Here is a 20,690-nt window from a genome sequence, read left to right on the forward strand (position 1 = left end):
CATATCACACGCCATTGGGGAATAATTGTTGCAGTGGTTTTAAGGATAGTAACTTCTTAAAATACCATATTCTAAGTATAAAATTTGATCTTTTAATTTGATATTCAAATTGAAGAAATTTATTCATCTTGATTCCTGATATGAATGTATGGTATTTGGTCTGGTAAAGCAGAGAGGCACTGTGAAACATGTCACCATGCAAAACCATATTATCTTGGATGATCAGTAAAAACCTCTTTTAGACCAATAATTTTTAATGTTGATGTCCTAAGTCTATTGTATATGAATTGTTTATATGAAATAATTTGTTTTTGTAGTCATATTGTGGTGTGTATATATATATATATATATATTCCAATGTTTTGATGCCAAATTAGGTTAATTTATGCTTAAAGGGGTATATACTATAAGTAATAAAATAGCAGATGTCTCCAGAAATAAGTCCATATTTAAGTCAACAAACAATGTAAATCCATGGTAATCACAATGTCCAGCAATGCTTACATGCAACAAATCTTGTTGCTAAAAATGTTTTGGGCACATTTTTATGGAAATTGGCCAACCTGGTTGCATTTAAGGGCACAGTGGAGAAACATACTTTCCACCATAGAATTGATTTTACAGAAATATGCCATTCATTCCTAACCATTAAATAAAAAAAATTGTCCTCCTGCTCTTTTAAAGGCTTTGGAGCTTTACTGTGCAGGCACCACTGGATGCAAACCAAGGGGCAGAGCTGCGGCTGCCAATAAACATCAGAATCTCAATAAGTACGATTCCGTGTTTAGCTTTGTTTGTGGTGACAAGTTCACTTTTATTTTGTTATAGAAATAGCTAGATTCTAGTTTAGTGAATATTGCACAACTTTCTGTGCTTCTTGTGTTTCTGTACTTCTTGTTTTGTGAGAAACAAGTTTAGGCACACTATTTCAGCATCAAAATACTCCTTGGAATGATTTCAAAATATCGACCGCATTACACTTATTAGGTGTGTGTGTCCCCACTTACCTCTTTGAATTGTGATTTATGTCCAAACATTCCTTTGCAAACATTCTGTAAATGTAGATGACAGTAGATTAGCATTTTAACAATACAGCTACGGTAATTTCACACTTTCTCTCTCTCTCTCTCTTCCAGTTATATAGTATTTATAACCACAGTCTGGGGAAATTAGGAGTACACTCCACTTTTGGATGTCATTGGGGTAATTTTCTGGTGGAACACATCACCAAACTATTAACTTAAAAGAAACATAAATTATTGTGTTATCAACAAAAATTCTAAAAAAAGCATTGTCCACACTAAAACTGTAAGATATATCATTATTGTATATAAAATTTCATCCCATTCCCAATTTATTTGCCTAGCTCTTAAGCTACGTACACACTTCCAATTATTATCGTTGGAAAACGAACGACGAACGTTCCTGCACGATATATATGAACGATCGTATAGCACCGCTCCTGCACATAGAGATAACGACACGATCGTTCGTAGATATTGTACACACAATAGATACGATCGTTTGAACGATAGAGGAACTATGTGTACGACAGGAAAGTGAACGGACGTTCGTTCATCACGCATGCTCTGAACATGGACGATCAACGAACGACCGTACACACGAACGATGGTCAACGATCGTCGTCCAATCCGATCCGCCGGTCCGGTCGTTCGTTTCCAACGAGTTTCCTCGTTCGTCGGCGTCGTTGGTTACTTTTTTACGAACGATTTTTTGCCCAATCGATCGTTCGTCGTTCGATTGGAACGATAAAAATTGGAAGTGTGTACGCACCTTTAGGCATCAAGCTCTTAGAAATCCTTGTTGACAAAGCATTTAACAGGAAAGCTTTTAACTATTTCATTGGTATGTTGAAGAAAGGGAAGCAGGAAAGGCAAATACTAGGCAGTTTAACCTTTTAGCCTTAATGTGCCAGGCTTTTTATTTACTTTTTATGTATATATTTTTTTATTTTATTTATGTATATTACATTTGTTTTTGTTTTTTTAATTAATATTTGTTGTAATGTGATAAGTGCAGTAATACATTGCACTCATTTTTTAAACTGTATTTGTACTTGACTGTCTCTGTCTTGTTCATTTTCAGCTGATAAGTGGAACAAACAAATAGCTTGTTGTGGTACACAGTGCTGCTGCTTGCATGGACTCTTTATCAAGACAAATTGCCAAGTCCTATACAAGAACACACACATACCATTGTGTAGCTACTACCATGTCATGCCATACACAGCATATACAGGTGTACATTAAAGCCTTTAAGTCAACCACAAAATCTAAACAGAGTCTCCTTCTTAAGGTCTCATAACAATATTACAAATACAATGTAAACTTAAAGGATATCAGGAATTTTTTTTATTAAACCCAATAGACATCCTACTCATACAACACAATTTTTTTTGTGCACAATAGGATCTGGGCGCACAGCAAGTAAATAAACAGGAGTAAGCAGTTATAGTTATGGCACCAATACCTACTGCACTGTGTTTTATTTGCTCCCCTTGAAGCTCTTATAGTTACACACTAGAAGGTATCAATACCTAGCAGTTTTGCCAGTTTAATTGTTGCCATGCCAATTAAAGTAATATTAAAAGTTACATATAGCTTCACCTTTTATATATCCAAATATTAACATAAACATACGAACAATAAAAATACACAAGGTTTAATATGGTTTATCAAGCTGCATGTTTGTTTTACATACCTTTTTTGACCTTTTTTGTTTAATTTCTGTACATTGTGTCTGTAAATATACAATACAAAGATAAGCAAATATTTTAACAACAATTTAAAGTGATTAATTATTCTGCCTTAAAGCAAATGTAAACCCAACGACTAACATTTCATTTATTGTAGCTTGACAGTCCTGTGATGCGGTGGCTGCATTACATTAGCTTTCTTTTTTAGGACAAGAACATACCCATTGGTTTTTCAAAAAATAAATCAATAAGGAGCAATCGGGAGAGCGGAGCTGTCAGGAGTGCAGAGCTCCGCTGATTGCTCCAATCTCTGTGATTGGCTGAGAAAAGAGAAACCCTCATTACAGTTCAAGCTTTATCAGGGTTTCCCTTTTTTCTCAGCAATTCAGCACTAGAGGTGAATGGGGAGACCTGTCCCCATTTGCCATCTAGTGCCTGGGGATCATACACTGTCAGGAGTCCATGGCTGTGCTTATGTCATGAATGTAGCCATGGAAATCAGAAATCATCCTTTCATAACCTAAAAAAAAGTTTAACACATGTTATGTTACACAAAACACACACATCTAATAAATTACTTTAACATTAAAGTCTGGTCCTATTTTTTTACACATATTTTTAACCCTTCCAGGGAATGAGTATAGGGGTGTTATGTACCCCTGTACTCATTCCCTGAAAGGGTTAAAAGTACCTGCTTATGTAAAATTGCGGTGAAACGAGTCATAGGCGATTATAGGTTTTTTAGCGTTTTAAAGGCAAAAAGAAAAAGTGCATAAAAACACATATAAACGTTGTAGGAACGTTTACATGCTTTTTGGAAACCATCTGTGTAGACTAAGCCTAAAAGGTATGAATACATACCAAACATTGTAGCATTATATATATGATGAAGAACACTTTAATCTTTATTCAGAAATAAGGATATACAGCATTTTAAAATGTAATGTTTTTTTTTCTCATCAATATATCACTTACCCCATTTGATTGTATTTTACTTTGTGATACTTTGCTGCAAATGTTCTGTAAAAATAGAAACGAAAATCAGGTTTACATTGAAAATGAAAGATGTTTCCCTATGGACTGCCAACCCGAGGAAAATGTCTGAGCTGCCAGGAATTTTAGCTTGAAGAAGTATGTCTTTTGTTAAGAAGGAATTAGACAATACCTCTTAGAACCATCAAAAATAGTTATTAGTCTAAGTCATACAGTTGTATGTCTATGTCACCTTTTATACTATCCCACAATCCCAACCCACACTTACCACAGTACCATCTCTGGTATTTTCCCTTTTACATCTATCTAGGCTATTAACACCTACAGTCTGCAATTTTCCTCCTTAAAAAAATATTATATAGAACATGGCTCATATGTCGGATTTTTATTTTTTCAAATAGTCCGATATGTATTGGTAGTGAAAGATTTAGAAGATATATATATATATATATATATTGCAGAGGAGAAAAATGCCTTCCATTTAGAAAACTTAGAAAATACTGTTATACCAGTATTTGTACTAGTATATATATTAGTATTTATCAGAATACTAATGATATCTGAAACTAGGTATTAATTAAATAGGTGTGCAGGGAGAGGATATGGTTAAGAGATGCAGGTTCACCACCAGAAATTTCTGGACCCCATACTGGGTAAAGTTCCTTGTTCCCCCCCACCCCCATGTTTAAAAGTTCCAGCATTGCAAAAATCAAGATCTTTTGATCAGTGCCTTGTACCTCTTATCTCCCCCTCATGGTGACCCCAACGAGATGGAAGGCAGTTGGCAACTGTGCAAAGGTTTAAACTCCTGTTAGAAAATCTGGAGGTTCTAAATGGCTTTTTGTTTGATAAAGCATTGTAGATTATAAACAATTGCCATTTGTTTTAAAACTTTTTCATTTTTATCTTTGCATCTCAGTGCAGCTGATCTTCTGTACACTTCTTGCAACCATATCCTGATTACATAAATGTACTTGATTGATGGCTGCATGACATTTCTCAGCGCTGGATTCCTGATAGTGACAACAGTGGACTATGCCCACACAACGTGCATCAGAAAGGTAGCTTGTAGTCTCCATTAGGAGATCACATGAAAGGTAGACAACACAGTAACACAACTGGAAACAGAAGTAGAATGCTGTCACTTCTAAACAGAAAATGTCTGAACAAGGACCTTAATAGTGGGAATATCAGGTAATATTTTAATAGAAGTTGCAGATTTAAAAATATGTAAAATTATATAAAAAATGACATATTAAAGCTAATATGAGAATTTAGTGATTGGGTTAATATTTAAGAATCGTAAACTTTGGGAATTCAACTCTCTCAGAATAATAAGGCTGTACTCTATTTCATATTATCATTCCATCTCTATTACTATAAATCTTTAGTATCTTTCAAAATGTAATATGTTTATATATTTGGCACAATTTACCTTTTTTCGTTTTTTCTTCTTTTTAATTACTTCTTGATAACATTTCTATTTAAAAATATAAAAGAGATATGTGTATATCTTAGGTTAAATAAATGGGTCTGTATAAAACAGGAAATAATTCACCCACAAAAAATTAGGTCATTACCATCATTAACTCAATGTTACAATGAGTAATATTTATGTAATCTATATAAGAGCTTTAAAGCATTCTGTAAACTGAATTTCAGACAAACAACGGCACGATTAAATTACATTTATTTCAAGTGTGTTATTTGCCAGAAGATTTTTAAGCCTGTTAAGCCAGTGGTGTCATTAAGAGCCCCTGACAGACACCAAAGTCAGATCAATAATATCGATATCCCATTATGTTAAACTAAAAAAGTACACAGTTCTTCAAATTATTTACATATATATATATATATACACATATATATATATATCATATTTATTAAAAAAATAAAATGTTTTTATTGCATAAATACTCCTTTTATTTACCTTAAGTTACCTCTAGTAACACCAATAATATTTGAGTAATTAATTGGAACCCACACCTCCAAGTATACACCTTATTCCGCAAACCCCAAAGTTTATTTTAGGACAAATCTAAAAACATAGCAAAAGTCTAACAGACTATTAAAATAACCCTGAAATACAATTATGCAGAAGCAAAAATTGGGGCTTGCTATAAAAAATATCCCCTGATTTTTAAATTATTTTAAATATTTGGCACAACGTGAACCCTAGTAAATTTAGACATTTACCTAAACTTGGCAAGACAGGTAATTCTAAATGATTTTCATTATCAACTGGAAAACTAAAAGGGTAAGGCCAAAGTTAATGAAGTCAAATGCAGGGCAATTTTAAAGAGACTTAAGACTGGAGTGGAACGCCACCTTTGAAAAGGAATCCTAACCACTTTATTCAAGTGTAATGTAAAATTAATGAAGGATCAGAACACACCTATCCTGACCTGTCATTAACTTTTACTGCAGTGCTAGTATAGATAAGGCTGTGTATTTACTATTAATGTATGAGTGATATATAAATTACTAGTTACAGATTACAGAAAATATATATCAACTGATTGTGGTATACATGGCGAAACATACATGCCCATATTCTCATATCAAATAATTCATATTTATACACAATAAAATAACAAATACACAGTAAAATAACAATTGCTTGGGAAAATCTAATCATTTACCAAGATAAGTTATCCAGGAAAAGTTGGCAGAGGTCATGGAGTTCCTGCAGACAGTAATTTTACTGATCCCACTGTAATTAGCCAGATCAGGCTTTGATCCTCTCATTTATATCAGTATCATTAGAGATTACTTGGCTTAAAATCAATGGATTATCAGAAGTTCATTTCATTTCCAGCCAAGCACATTGGCAGCCGCTAGTTGGTAATTCATGATTACTAGTAACCTATAAACTGTCTACAACTATAAATTCTACAGAGGTATCTGAGAGAATCTAAAAAATATACTCATGGCCACTGTTTCATATTTAGGTAAGAAACAATAAATCTTAATAGTGGATATGGGTGCTATCATCAAACCCCATACATTATTATTTTTATAACGCCGATGGTTGTTTGGCTTTACATAGACTTTATCATGTCCAAAAGACTACAACCAACTGAAACCTCAGCGACATGAAGTAGGAAATGCAGCATTAAAGGAGAAAATTCTTTTGAAGAAGGAATACATTGGCCATTGTTATGATGGGGCTTACCTTCTTTGGTTTTGCTTTACTTTCAAATATTCCTCTGCAACCTTTCTGTTAAAAAATATTGTGAGAATGATTACTATTCTATAAGTATTATATAGGTTATATGAGTATAATCACTAATATAAAAAAAAACACTATTATATTTTCAGAGAACAGGTAAATAATCATATCCTTATGTTACCTGTAGGATAGCTGCACCAAATTATCCTATTTTTTCAATGCAATAATATGTCAGAAACATCAGACATCAAGTACACATTTCCAGCAGCTTCTGGGCCACCCTTCGGGATTTTTATTGTAGTTCTATAGAACCCTGGAAACTCTGAGTTGTTAAATGTTTAACTTTGTTATTACATGGCCCATCCTAGCTGTTAAAAAGATCAGATCCACCTTTTGGTCTTCATGTAACATATACCACACAAACTATTTTGTAATTTCATGTTAATAAAAATTAACTGTGTACTTATCCCCTAAGTATGTTTGATCTCCTGGGACTTTCCCAAGAGTTCAACAGAATCATGGCACACATGCACACATCCACACATGCCATGGAACCAAATGCTGCAAATTTTGTTTCAGCACCCAGATCCAGGTCTGTGCTCACTGTCTGGTCAACAGTAAATGCATAGTAAGTAGTGGGGGACACAACATCCCCCCTAGCTTTACTGTCATCAATGTTTTATTCTTTCTCCCCCCCACTGACACCACCAGCATGAGGACATTCTTTCTTCCACTTAACACCAATGCCGGGGTATTCCCCAGTGACAACTAGTGTAAAAGCATTTTTCTTCTCATCTGCACTGGGGTATTTTTTTCTTTCACTGACAATAGGTGATTTTTCTTGACCTTTGCATTCTTTACTTTCTATTGTTCATTTCATGTACTGTGTAGAATGTTAAATAGACTTGACCCTGGCATTCTGCGTGGTATATTATCCGTTACATACTCCAAAACAAAGCTTTTTTTTTACCATGCTTTTACTATTTCAACAAAGTAATTTGTTAAGGTGGACTCACACAGGGATCTTTTATAAATGTTTTCACACAAGGTTCACGTATGCGTGGATCATAAGAAAAAAATAGCTAAATCTTGTGTGAGAACATTTAGTAACCACACCAACGTTTTGATGCTGCACACTAGGAGTGTCTCTTGTTTTTTTACATTTTTCCAAGAAACAAATCTTATATGGAGCCAGACAAACATGGGAAGTTCTGGAAGAGTCTATTGCACAGGGACAGCTTGTTATTGAGTGCCATGGCTGAGCCACTGAAAATAAATCACTGCAGTACCATGCTGTTAACTAGTCCTTAGGGAGCAATAAAAGTTCCTTCATGTACAGACACCTTTAATGTTAAAACTAAAAAAAGCTCTGTTTTTTTTTTAATTAAAGTTAGTTAAGCAGAACTAAACCTTTTCCAAAATCGTTAAATGGAAGGAATTTTCACAGTTGCCAGTATGTCAGCTCTCAACTAAACTGACAACTGCTGATAATTTGAGGCTAACATGGCACTGTCTTCAGCTATAAATTTAGAGTTTTGTTTAAAGGTTCTTCTCCCTCTTTTTGGTAAATATATATATATATATATATATATATATATGTATGTATATATTTATATTTATTCTTTGTTATTTTTGTGTACACATTGCTGTGTGTTCTACAACATGGGTATAGAATAACATATATATATATATTTATACAATTTATACATTCTAATGCCTTTTGATCACACATGTTTGTTTAATAAACTTTTTGGATTTATCATTTATTTGTCTGCTAAGTTTAAAAGCTGTGGTCACTTTTGTTACTTAAGAGTTTATGGAGCATTTATCTTTATCTGGAATTCTTCAGTAGTATCAACTATTATTTATGTTTGTATTTTAAACCTGGGCATGAATTGCATAATTAGGTGGATGATCATTAACCTGCTTGGCATGTTTTGTGCAATTTGCTATATGAGTTTTACACTATTTTTTTTAATAAAACATTTGATGTCTTCAAAAATAAAATTTAACTTAAGAGGAAGTCTTGCAGACACAAAAAAAGTTTTAGCTTTTAATTACTTTTTAGTTGAGCTATCTCTTGATAAGCCTTAATAAGATTGGAATGGCATTTCTTGTTTTTGTGGTTAGCGTCATATACCACTTCCTCATTACCTTATATCTAATGGTAATAGTGGTAATACATTTTTTATCTCTATTCATCCAGATTTTATTACAGCCTTCCCAGTACAAAGTCTTGTTTAAGACTCAAGACTTGCTGACAATGTTTAAAATAAGTATGCTGAATAGATATATTTTATTTCTTCACTTTCTTTAATACTAGTATACACTTGTATTAAACAATGAACCTTCATTCATCAATTAAAATATATGGCTAAAAGCAAAGAAGAGTGAATGCTCAATTTTTTGAGCACCTTTAAAAATTTTAAGTGATTGTAAATCAATTTTACCTGCTGAATGGCCAAATCTCCTATTGACAGCGAAAGATGGTGAAAGAATGTTCATCATTATTATTACACAGTATTTATATAGCGCCATCATATTACACAGCATTGTACAAAGTCGTGTCACCAGCTGTCCCTCAAATGAGCTAACAATCTAATGTCCCTACCATAGTCATATGTCAGCAATGTAATCTAAGGACAATTTTGGAGAGAAGCCAATTAACCTCAGTGCATGTTTTTGGGATGTGGGAGGAAACCGGAGTACCCAGAGGAAACCCACGCAGACATGGGGAGAACCAGCAAACTCCATGCAGATAGTGTCCTGGCCAAGATTCAAACCTGGGACCTAGCGCTGCAAAGGCCAGAGTGCTAACCCCTGAGCCACTGTGCTAAGCTGTTTGGTAGCAGGTCTGGTAGTGGGTCTCTGATGGTCTGGGGAACCATTCTCCAAGGGTTGCACAGAGCACCACATGCTAAATAATGTTACCCTCACTGCAGTCAGGTATCAGGATGAAATCCTCAGACCTGCTGTCAGACCTTACACTGGTGTATTTTTTTAAGTCAAAGTTCCACATCTGCAAACTTGTTCTGGCTCAGTGACTCTGACAGTAAAAAGGTCACTGATTCAGAATCACAGCTATTCATTATTTTAGAACAGAAGCTAGCAATAGCAAACCTGTATTTCTCATCTTATAGTTTGATTACCTGGTTTTGCAAGGTCAAGTATGCCTAACCCAAAAGTAATGGAAAAAAAAACAATACACAAAACTTTAAACAGCTATAATGCATCATCATCCTTTTATGATTAGTAGTATATACCTAAATAAAAAAATGCAAGTGAGTAATAACAGGTCCACTGGAATATGACTGTGACTGGTTCTCATTGCTGTTGCTGATAAGAAATGTAAATACACCATGATGATACATATGGATACTAACACAAATATTGGCATTCTAATATCAAACAAAAACACAGTGCAATGTTTGCAAAGTTACACTGTAACCCATGTGCGTCATCACTCACCTTCTTTGGTTGTATCCTATTTCCAAATATTTCTTGACATGCTTCCTTTAAAAAAGAATGTGACATTAATTAGCATTAAAGTCTCCAAGTCTTTATTGAAACACTATATTGTTTTATTCTAATTTTTCAGGTATTGAATTATATTATTTGCTAATTGGAATCTGTTCAGTAAAGTTAATATCATACATAAAGTTTTTCTAGCTTTATAATCCTATTTTTGCACATAATCCAAATATGTGGAGGCAAAACAAAAATATATATACAACTCTGTAAATATTATTAAGTCATCTAATTATTAATATTTAATGGAAACAGTGGAAGCAAATACATTTGGCTTGGTATTAGTCCTTTACACTGGAGCTCACACTGCGCCAGGGCTCATAACCTAATAAGGGACATTGTGATAATAGAAGACCGAAGAGTGACAGAAAGATGGGCTCATCAGGCTGCTGCTTTTTCTTTCACTGGTCATTCACAGGTCGGGGGAGGGACCTGTAAATGTTACTAAACTGCAGAATAGGAATAATCAGGTATTTGGCCCTGTGTAATCTCATAACCATACAAATGCTTTGGCTGTTTTCTCAGGGGGTTAGCTTTAAAGGTCAACTGCATCCAAAACAAACATTTACCACCTATGGAAGTCTAAGTATAATGCAAGTTACAGCAATATGTAAGTGTTTACGGACTTCAAAGCAATGCTGGTCACTAGTGCAATGCAAGCATACCACATAACTTTCAAGGCAGGTGTACTAAAACATGCCTATAAGTAGGTATTGCAAAGAATATAAATGATACATAGTAAACATTGCTTCAGTTCACTGAGAACCTAATACCACAGTATTTTGATCAGGTTAAGGCTTAGACTTTGATTGGGCCATTGCAAACCCTTTTATTCTTTTTTTTCGGACTTTATTTTGTAGAATTGCTGGTGTGTTTGGGATTGTCTAGTTGTATGACCCAATTTTGGCCAAGCATTAGCCGTCATTCAGATAGCCTCACATTTGACTCTAGATTTATGACTCTAGTTCATGGTTGACCCAATGACTGTAAGGTGCCCAGATTCTGTGGCTGCAAAACAAGACCAAATCGACCATGCTTAACAGTTGGCATAAATTGTTTTTTATATGCTGTGATTTGTTTTCACCAAACCTAAGCTGTGCCGCCATGTTCTTTTTAGAGAAAAGAGGCTTTCTGCTGGTAACCCTTCCAAGCAAGTCACACTTGTTTAACGATTTTCTAATTTTACTGTCATGAACTTTGCCTTTAAGAGTATCAGCTTGTAGCTTGTTGTTTTTTTGCAATTTTACTGAGCACTGCACAGACTAACCTTTGAAGTGAAGTTGCTGTAATGTACACTCCTGGGAAGACTGACAACCAATATTTTCCACTTGTCAATAATCACTGTAGGATGATGGACTGACAATACGAAATGGCCTTATAACTCTTCCCAAAATGATAGACAGCAGCAATTTCTTCTCCAAGATCATAGCTTATGTCCTTCATGTGTTAACTTACACCCAAATGCCCTAGACTAGCAAAGTGCCAAAACATCTGCTTTTATAGGGGTGGCTAATTTGGGCCACTTGCTAATGATCAGTCAATCAATTTGATCATTTTGATAATCATTTGATTTGTAGTACATGCTACCTACCTTCTTAATTCCTATGGAAGTACTAAGGATGTACTTAATTATTCACTCATTACCTCTGCATTTCGACTTTGTCTTTGTCAAATAAAAAATAACACAGTGTAATATATTTTAATATAATATGTTATTCTGAAATAGTTTTTTTCTATTTTAAGACCTGCTAGGACCAGATGATTTCTGATTTCCTGATTTGCAAAATCGTAGAATTAAATGTGTGTACTTTCTTTATCTCATAACTATATAAATTTATAACTTTCACTTCTATGGATTACATCAATTTCCACCATGATTATATTAAATCTACATTTAGGGAAGTTTATTAAAGAATTTAATCTCAGAAAACTCTATTTATGATATTGTACTGTGCAGAATCATTATATAGAGTTAGTTCACTGTTTTACCTTGCATAATCCTTTTAATGGAGAAGAAAATCCCTGTCCTTACATTCCAAAAATACCACTATTTAATGTCAAATGTCATAGTTGCAACTGCATGAACTGTTATATACATAAGTCTACCAACATAAAAATCAGTGCGAGGATTCAGCAGTGTTGATGCAATAGCAGGCCATAAAATACAACATGTGGGAATGCACAGTGCAAGAGCCAGTTACATAACTGAACCTACACATTTTAGACAGTTGTCTTCAAAATATACTAGATGATCGTGCAGCTCACAGATAACTTTTGCTGAGATATTCTTCGTCCATACATCTTCATTTACTAGTATATAGAGTTCCAACACTTTTCTTAAAATGCATATTTTTTCACTGTTCTGTAAGAAAAAAGTATTAAAAAAAGACATCAAAAGGCAGTAACTAAACCAGGCATATATATTACAGCATTAACAACCAACTTCAACACTAACACTTCACACCTAACACTGATAATTAGATTCTGGGTAGATGCAGGGGGCCTGAATGGATCTTATCCAGGATTGAAAACATTTACTAACAAATAGCAAATTAAATTTTTAAAGACACACTGGCATGATACCCATGTATTGGTGCAATGCCAATGTGGTTTCTATCTTTAAAAATCAAGTAATAGGAGACCGGTAAGTTTACCTTGGATCGTAGAGAGTTTTTTTTAAAGAACCAAGGAGAGTTTTTACTGGAAGATTAGAAGTGAAAGTCAGCATTCATTCAAGACGAGCCAAAGTTGTCAAACAAACTTACTCTCTTTTTTATAGGGAAATAAGTAAACAGGTAGACAGTGGAGTAGCAGTTGATATAGTGTACTTGGACTTCGCTAAAGCATCTGACACTGTACCCCACAGACGGTTAATATGCAAGATGGAGACATAATCCTGCCCCTGTACAAAGCATTGGTCAGACCACATCTGGAATATATAGTCCAGCTTTGGTCACCAGTTCACAAAAAGAACATTGTGGAATTGGGGAGGGTGCAGAGGAGGGCAACTAAATTAATAAAAGGAATGGAGGAACTCGGATATGAGGAGAGATTAGCTGAACTGAATCTATTCTCCCTTGAGAAGGGACGCTTAAGGGAGTATATGATCACCCTGTAAAAATATATAAACGGTCCATATAAAGAACTCTCTTCCCAACTATTTACTTTAGGAGCATTACAAAGGACAAGGAGGCACTCTTTGTGTCTGGAGGAAAATAAGTTTTTTCCCCCTGGATAAGAAAGGGAGTCTTCACAGTAGGGTCTGTGAAAATGTGGAATCAGCTGCTTTAGTTTTAGCAAGTTTTATGGATTGTTCTAAGAAAAAGATAGATGCTTTTCTAGAAGTTCAAAATGTAACTGTGTATTAAAGTATTAAAGACAACAGAAACTGTTGTTTCAGGGAGCATGATTACCTCACAGGTTCAGGAAGGAATTGTTTCATGGAGCAAATTGTACCAGGGTTTTTTGCCTTCCATTGGATCAAATATCTTTAGGGATCTACGTGGGATATGTTTATTTTTTGTGGTTGAACTTTTTAACACATGGTTGTAACACATGGAAGCAAAGCTCGTCCATAAATGATGACTACTTTTTACCATTACCAACTTGCATTAAGGGGCGCTGTGGCCAGACCACTCATTTCATCTCCAATCTTTTCATAACATTATATGTCCATTTTACATATTTTAGTCATTCTTCTTATAAGCTTTCAAAAGCAATGTCAGCAACCCCGGGCAAAACTCAGAGCTGTCAATTTAAACATTTTCCCTTCATAAAAAATAATGTGGGGAGGGGATGAAAGTCAGCAAAGACAGTAATTTAATGGGCAGGGAGGGGGTTAACAGTGCAAGGGAACTGAATTTCCTGAAACTGTCAATTTTGCAAGCCAGAGGCGAATTGCAAGTGGCTAATGATTGTTGGAAAAATGCCGAAAGTAAGCATTTAAAAAACTTGATTTTCCTGTGCTTTTATACTTCAGCTTTTTTAAGTGGTGACCAAGCATCCATCCTGATAGTTTGACCTGCTAATAATAAAGTAGAATATATTCACATTTATGGGTTATGGGATTCACTATAGGAACATAGACTGTTCACTTAGTAAAGTGAATATTTGCCTTGCATGTTAGTAAATGTTGTATGAAATCATTTGGCAAAGAATGTCAGATCATATGCAAAAACTATTAAACTGAAAATTCACTTACTTAGGGAAACAGCACATATTACTTTAATAAATAAACTCTGATGTGAACAATCTGACCTATTCCATACAAAAGTGCTTTACAAAAAGCACACTTTGGGTCCTATAAGCAGTGGTTGTTTTTGTGGATATCCCAAACTGTCAACATTACTGATAATAATAAATGTGCATATGTATGGCCACCTACAAGCCCTGCACTGTTGGAGAGACACGGGGAAGAGTTTGAAGGACACTGTTCTAAAATTAAAATTAGATCTTGTTCTACATCTACTAAAATAGTACGAAAGATGCAAGTACCAATATTAATTGGTGAATGCATTCTGAAATAGCTGGCTGCCTATAAATATAAACATTTTATGCTGCAAGCCAATGCTAATTTTATTGTTAATGCTTTATAAGTAATTCAAATAATGGTTCTCAACTTGATCATAAAGCAGGATACAAGCCAAAAACAATGCATTAGTTAAACACTGTTTAGGTAAAAGTTAATCAAAACATACAACAACAACAAAACCATACTTGTCCGCAATATTCACTTTCACGCCAGGGATTTTGGTAATTGTTTCGGCTACTAGATATTCTTGTTCAATCCATTTCCTCTGAGCCCTGGTCATCCTGCCCCACCCTGGTATTGAACAGTAGTTTATAAACAATCAACACAGTGATGAGTTCATCGCTCTGTCATTCTGCCTTCTTCTTCTATCAGAATATTTGTTGTCAGCACATTAACAAACTGGCTCCTTGTACTTTTGAAACTCCAGCCCTGCTGAACAAATACCAGTTCAATTTCAGGTACTTACATTGCTTTTATTTAATAAAGAATTTATGATTATGGAGTAGCATTATTTTTGGGTCTGGTATATCTGCCTAGAATTTATCTTTACTGCACAAATGTATATCACTAGATTTGACCATAATAGTTGTAAAGCAAAGCTCTAAATATGTGTGAAAAAGCTGCAAATATAAAAGAATTGTGCAGATTGCAAAATCTACTAGCTAACTGATGAGATATATTAACCTTAGGTTGTTAAGATGTCACAATACAGGGTAGTTTAGACAGCACAATTTATTCTCCAATTTGCTGAAACTCCACAAGTATACACACAGAACATCATTATTAGCGGACTGAAATGAACCCCTGAGATTTAATTCTATATTCCACAAAATGACAGAAGAATTGATTTGACTTCTAACTTGTATGCATTGCTGAAAGTTTCTTTGACAAAATACTTAGGGTTGCTTCAAACATATCTTGAACATTAACCTAATGTACTGTAAAATGAAATAACCTGCCATTGCTGGAGGCTATACTGACATCAAAGAAGGCATGTCCCCTTGTCAATCTACATTACTAAAGCTTTTAAAATGTAGTCCATTGCTGAACATGTGCTGAATGCAGTTAAGCTGGAATTTTTTAAATATTTGCATGTATAATAGTGAAAGAAGTCATGTAATTTAACATTTTTTTATAGTGTAAATAAAACTGGTAGTACTTATATGCTTGGAATTAAAACCAAAAACAGTAGAACTAGACTAGTAATAATTTTTTTTAAATGAATAAACAGCATTCTAGGGATCAAAAGCAATCCAAGGGTATAATTCACCTGAGAGAGATGGACTCCTTTTTCTTTTGTCATGGTCACTGGCCCCCCCATAGAGATGGCAAAGGCTAATACATATGTGCATAGAACACTGCCCATTCATACCCCACATCTGCTATCCACTAAACAGTATGTACCGCACATTGTAAACACTTAGTCCTCTGATATGGCAGTTTTTAAAAATGGACTTAAGGGGTAGATGGATGAGATAGAGAAATCCACTGATGGAGTTTAGGGTTATATCCAGCAACATGCTGAAGTCTTACATGACCATATTGTACTACACCACTAATTAATGTACCAGCAAAATTATTTGGAACATTTTGCTAACTCTAGTGATAAGATATGTAGTATCCATTTTTACCAGATAAAAGAAGATATTATGGCAGCAGCCAAGTCAAAGGATAAGGTTACATTTAATGAATGCAGTAGCCTTGAGCTGTGTTCTCTTGGTTCATCTGTACACACATTGTTGAAATGACCATTCTGCCTAGAGTTTTAAATCTCTTACAAACAAAACCAGTCTGAATCCCAGGCACCTATTTTAAATCTGTTCAGTAATGGAAGCTTTCTGAGCTAACAACTTTAAATATAGATGGGCTTTCCCTTTTCAAGTGATCACTCACTGCGTAATGGTAAATCAGCCTTGATCTGGAATCAAAAGGTCCTCCCTATATCTCTGGGCCCCTTTTACAGTACCTTTCATAAATCCCAATGCCAGACTAGGCCCTGCAATCTTCTTATTTAGGTTTCCCTGTACAAACTTAGTGGCATACACAGAGAACTACACGTATATATATCTCACTGCCCTTCAAGGATCCGACCGGAGGATAATCACCAAGCCTTTTGCTCCCCACATAGGGAAACGGTGTTTCTTCAACTGACTTCTCCTGGACTCTTTGTCTCTCAGATTTACAACTGACAGCTGTTTTTGCTCTTTTTACTGTGCCTTCTAGGTTGTACTTATCATTTATATTTGCCCCTGTGGCTATTCCTCCCTGCTTGGTCTTCTCATTGACGCATGGTTTACTTGTGTATCACTCTGTATCACTCGGACTGACTGTCTTGGTGTGACTTCTGGTCTTTCCCAAATCTTTCTTTCTCTCATTTTTCTTTCCCTAAATTTTCAACAAGGGAAACCATGAATGCCAGGTTTCCCCAGCAATCAAAGCTAATGCTGCTCATGTTTAGCTTTTATCATATGTTCCTGGTGTGATCAGGCAGTAAGATGTGTTATTGCAGAAGGGAAATCACCTGCCGCTTTCTGCAAAAACCTCCTGCCTTATCCTTAATTTTGTAAACTGGTACTTTAGTTCCACTTTAATGTTACCTGGGCTAAATTCCATGGTAGATGGTTTAGTTGGATGCAGTTTCTGAGCTCAGAGAGGTATAGATCTGACGTGTATACAATACTTAATTTCTTTCCGTTTTAGAGCTGTGCAACCCTTTTAATTTTTCCCCTTTCTTCTCTTTTCAACATTTTCCTTAGTGCTTTCCTTTTCTATCTTTTTTTCTCAGTTATTTAAAACACCCGAAAAAAAGCTCAGATAACAGTAACATTAGCAATAACAAGACACTTTAAAGACATAAAATTACATTTGTTTTAATTATTCTTTGTTCTGTGAGACTACTAAACGTTCTACCTAGAATACTGCAATATCTTTGACAAATTATACTTTGCACTTGTGTACGAAGTATGGCTCCATGCTTTTGGTACTTTCCAAGTTTATTGTATGACCTGTTTTTTTTTTTCTTTGTTAGCTGTTTTCCCCTTCTTTGAATAAAGCATGTTAAATATATAGCATTTTTTTGGATCATCAAGATATTACTTAAAGGCCTTTTTTTGAATGTAACAACATCAATATACTGGATTAAAGATTGATGTGGCCTGAAGCTAAACTGACACCAAAGGAGGTATGTTGCCTTGTCACTCTGTTTTTCTAAAGCTTTCAACATGCAGCCTACTGCAAAAAAAAAACATTTAGTCTTCTATATACATAAATTCTTTTCACTTAAGAAACATGGGGAGAATAACAGTTAAAGAAGATCTGTCAATAAATAAATCTGTAGTGAAACTGGTTAACAAGAATAGAGAAAAAGCACATAGATGTGTTCATCAATAAACAAACAAACCACACCTCAAACTGCACATTACAGGTATATTGAGTGTTTAACTGCAGCTATCAGCAAACAAAAGACATGTCTTGATCAGATCTGCTAAGCAGTACAAAATGTTTTTAATTGGTAATCATTTTATTTGGATCTAATTTTTGATTTATTCAAATCTACTTATATAACTCTGTAATTTTTCAGTAGAAATAAAAGAGTCGGTAGGCTAATCAGTCACAGTTTGTTGTTCCCAGACCAATCCTCACTTCAATTTCTATACCATTACCCCCATTTCAGTAACCACACACAAACACAAAAATAAAATTATAAGGATTTATATATATATAGGAATTCATTCAAAATAATTTTCTGCCATTGTCTGTCTGTGAGTAGCAGACTGGCTTGCACTTATCAGTAGTGAGTCTCAGAGTATGAAATATAGCACTCATAAATCCGTACCCATAAAATTTAATGACATGTTTAGGAGTTTAAATAAAATTGAAGTCTCTATTCGTTGGCTTGTATACATATACATTACGAAGTATATAATTCAGCAGGTGTATCAACACACATATACTGAGCACCTGCTAGCGTGAACAGCATCAAAAACAGCTAGGAGCCACACTGGCTAGGGACCAATTATCTATACTATAATGTAGTAATACAAGCGTCTGGTGCAAGTATTCATGTGACATATATAAAGATGTACCCAGAAATAATGTAAAAATATGTAGCAAGTATAGTAGTCACACTTTTGCATTTTCTTGTCACTATAAATCTGTCCAGCTCATTTCTAAACCACATGTCAAAAAGTTCAATGATGACTGTATATTTATCACATATGCAGTTAGGCGTACCACAAAGCACCCTACCTTGAAGACACAATCACATCACAGATTTACTAAGACTACCTATTCAACACTGTTATGGAACCCAAAAGACATTCACACACATCAGTAAAAGAACTGCAAGAGCATTGCAAGTCATACCACTTCTCTATTCCCCCAATATATGCCATCATAAAAAAATGGTGTCCGATCTCATTTAGATTTAGAACTTACATTGAGTTGATCAAAGTGATTCTGGAAAATAAGAAGTCTTTTCTTTGAGAAATACATATCCTGCAAGCAAAATTACAGAATGTTAACCATATAATAAAAGTTGTAAGAGAAAATAAGAACAAAAATAGATGATGCTATTTCTTACTTACTTCAGTTTGGTATTGAAAACTCAAAAGATTATTACACGGAGACCTTCTAATATTAATTATACAGTTGCTTACACTTTGTATTAAAGCCAGAGGCATCAGGAACAGGCAAGCACATGTAGCAGCCAATCTCATGTTCTAGGAGCAGAAGGTACGTGACATTCTGAAATGTAACAGCAAAGGAACAGACCAGAGTTAGGTTAATATTGCACTGTCCTTCCAGCTTCTTCTGTGCCTCAGTGATTGTCTTCTGCTGTCCATTCAGTTGTCCTGTACTGTTTTTTTCCCTTTGTATATCCTTTGGCAGGTTTGTAAAGCAATCCAAAGGTTAGAATTTCACCTTCTTATCAATCCTCAGCCTTGTCGCCTGCTTCTTTTTTCTTGTACAGTTTGTAGTTGTGAGGCAGGAATGCTTACAGGAACCGGAAGTATTTATATATGGTCCTTAGAGTAAAAGAATGTGGATTTGGCAAAACAATAAATCCTGTGATGACAAAGTATTTATTAATGAGCCTCTTTTCTGCTTGTATTAAGAACATGAACAGCAGTTACAGAAACATCTGAAGACTTGCAGCTGCTATTTGTACTGATCATGAATGCTTGTCTGCCTTTTTGTATTTGACTAGGAAAAGTCAGACACCCACAAAGAATTTGATATCTAGGTCAGATAATGACAATTCTGCTTCTGAACTGAATGTAATGGTGTCTTTCAAGTCATTTTTTCTCCGAACCAATGGAAATATTGAAATATCTTTAGCTCTTGCTTCAGTTCAAGTACATACAAAAAATAAATTCAACTAACAAAGCTAAAAGCGAACTAGGCTGGAAAATTGGAGGACAAATATTGGTAAACAAAAAAAGGGCATTTTATAGGTACAAGTATCCATTATAGGTACAAGTATTCCTTGCCTAACTTCCCAACCGAAGAGTTTATGAGTCATTAGAACAATCGTATGTTGGGTATATAATGGGGGCCCATTGGATAGTTAAAACCTGGTTCTTCCTCAGGAGAGTAAGTATGAACATTCATTTATTATGGTAAAAAACAGCTAAAATAAAAGCTTAAGGAGCCCCATAGTGATCAGCATAAACACAAATTAAACCCATTAGGAAAGATATATATATATGTAATAATGACTTCCCTCCCTATGATTTAGAAGTCCAGTA

At 34.7% G+C, this 20,690-nt stretch overlaps 1 protein-coding gene across 1 annotated transcript in view; it reads right to left on the bottom strand.

Moving 5' to 3' along the window:
• The window catches only part of LOC140323907 (uncharacterized), a 29,116-nt gene extending 9,031 nt beyond the window's left edge, over positions 1-20,085 (bottom strand). The window contains exons 1-9 of the mRNA XM_072401325.1: positions 19,527-20,085; positions 19,378-19,437; positions 12,625-12,771; positions 10,350-10,394; positions 6,885-6,929; positions 5,145-5,189; positions 3,692-3,736; positions 2,722-2,760; positions 1,008-1,052 (exon numbers count right to left, since the gene is read on the bottom strand). Of these exons, the coding sequence (XP_072257426.1) occupies positions 1,008-1,052; positions 2,722-2,760; positions 3,692-3,736; positions 5,145-5,189; positions 6,885-6,929; positions 10,350-10,394; positions 12,625-12,771; positions 19,378-19,437; positions 19,527-19,658 (603 nt within the window). The 5' untranslated portion in view covers positions 19,659-20,085. The remainder of the gene's footprint in view (positions 1-1,007; positions 1,053-2,721; positions 2,761-3,691; positions 3,737-5,144; positions 5,190-6,884; positions 6,930-10,349; positions 10,395-12,624; positions 12,772-19,377; positions 19,438-19,526) is intronic.
• Between the last annotated feature and the right edge of the window lie 605 nt (positions 20,086-20,690).

This window comes from Pyxicephalus adspersus, chromosome 2 (assembly GCF_032062135.1).
Source record: "Pyxicephalus adspersus chromosome 2, UCB_Pads_2.0, whole genome shotgun sequence".
Classification (NCBI taxonomy): Eukaryota; Metazoa; Chordata; class Amphibia; order Anura; family Pyxicephalidae; genus Pyxicephalus; species Pyxicephalus adspersus.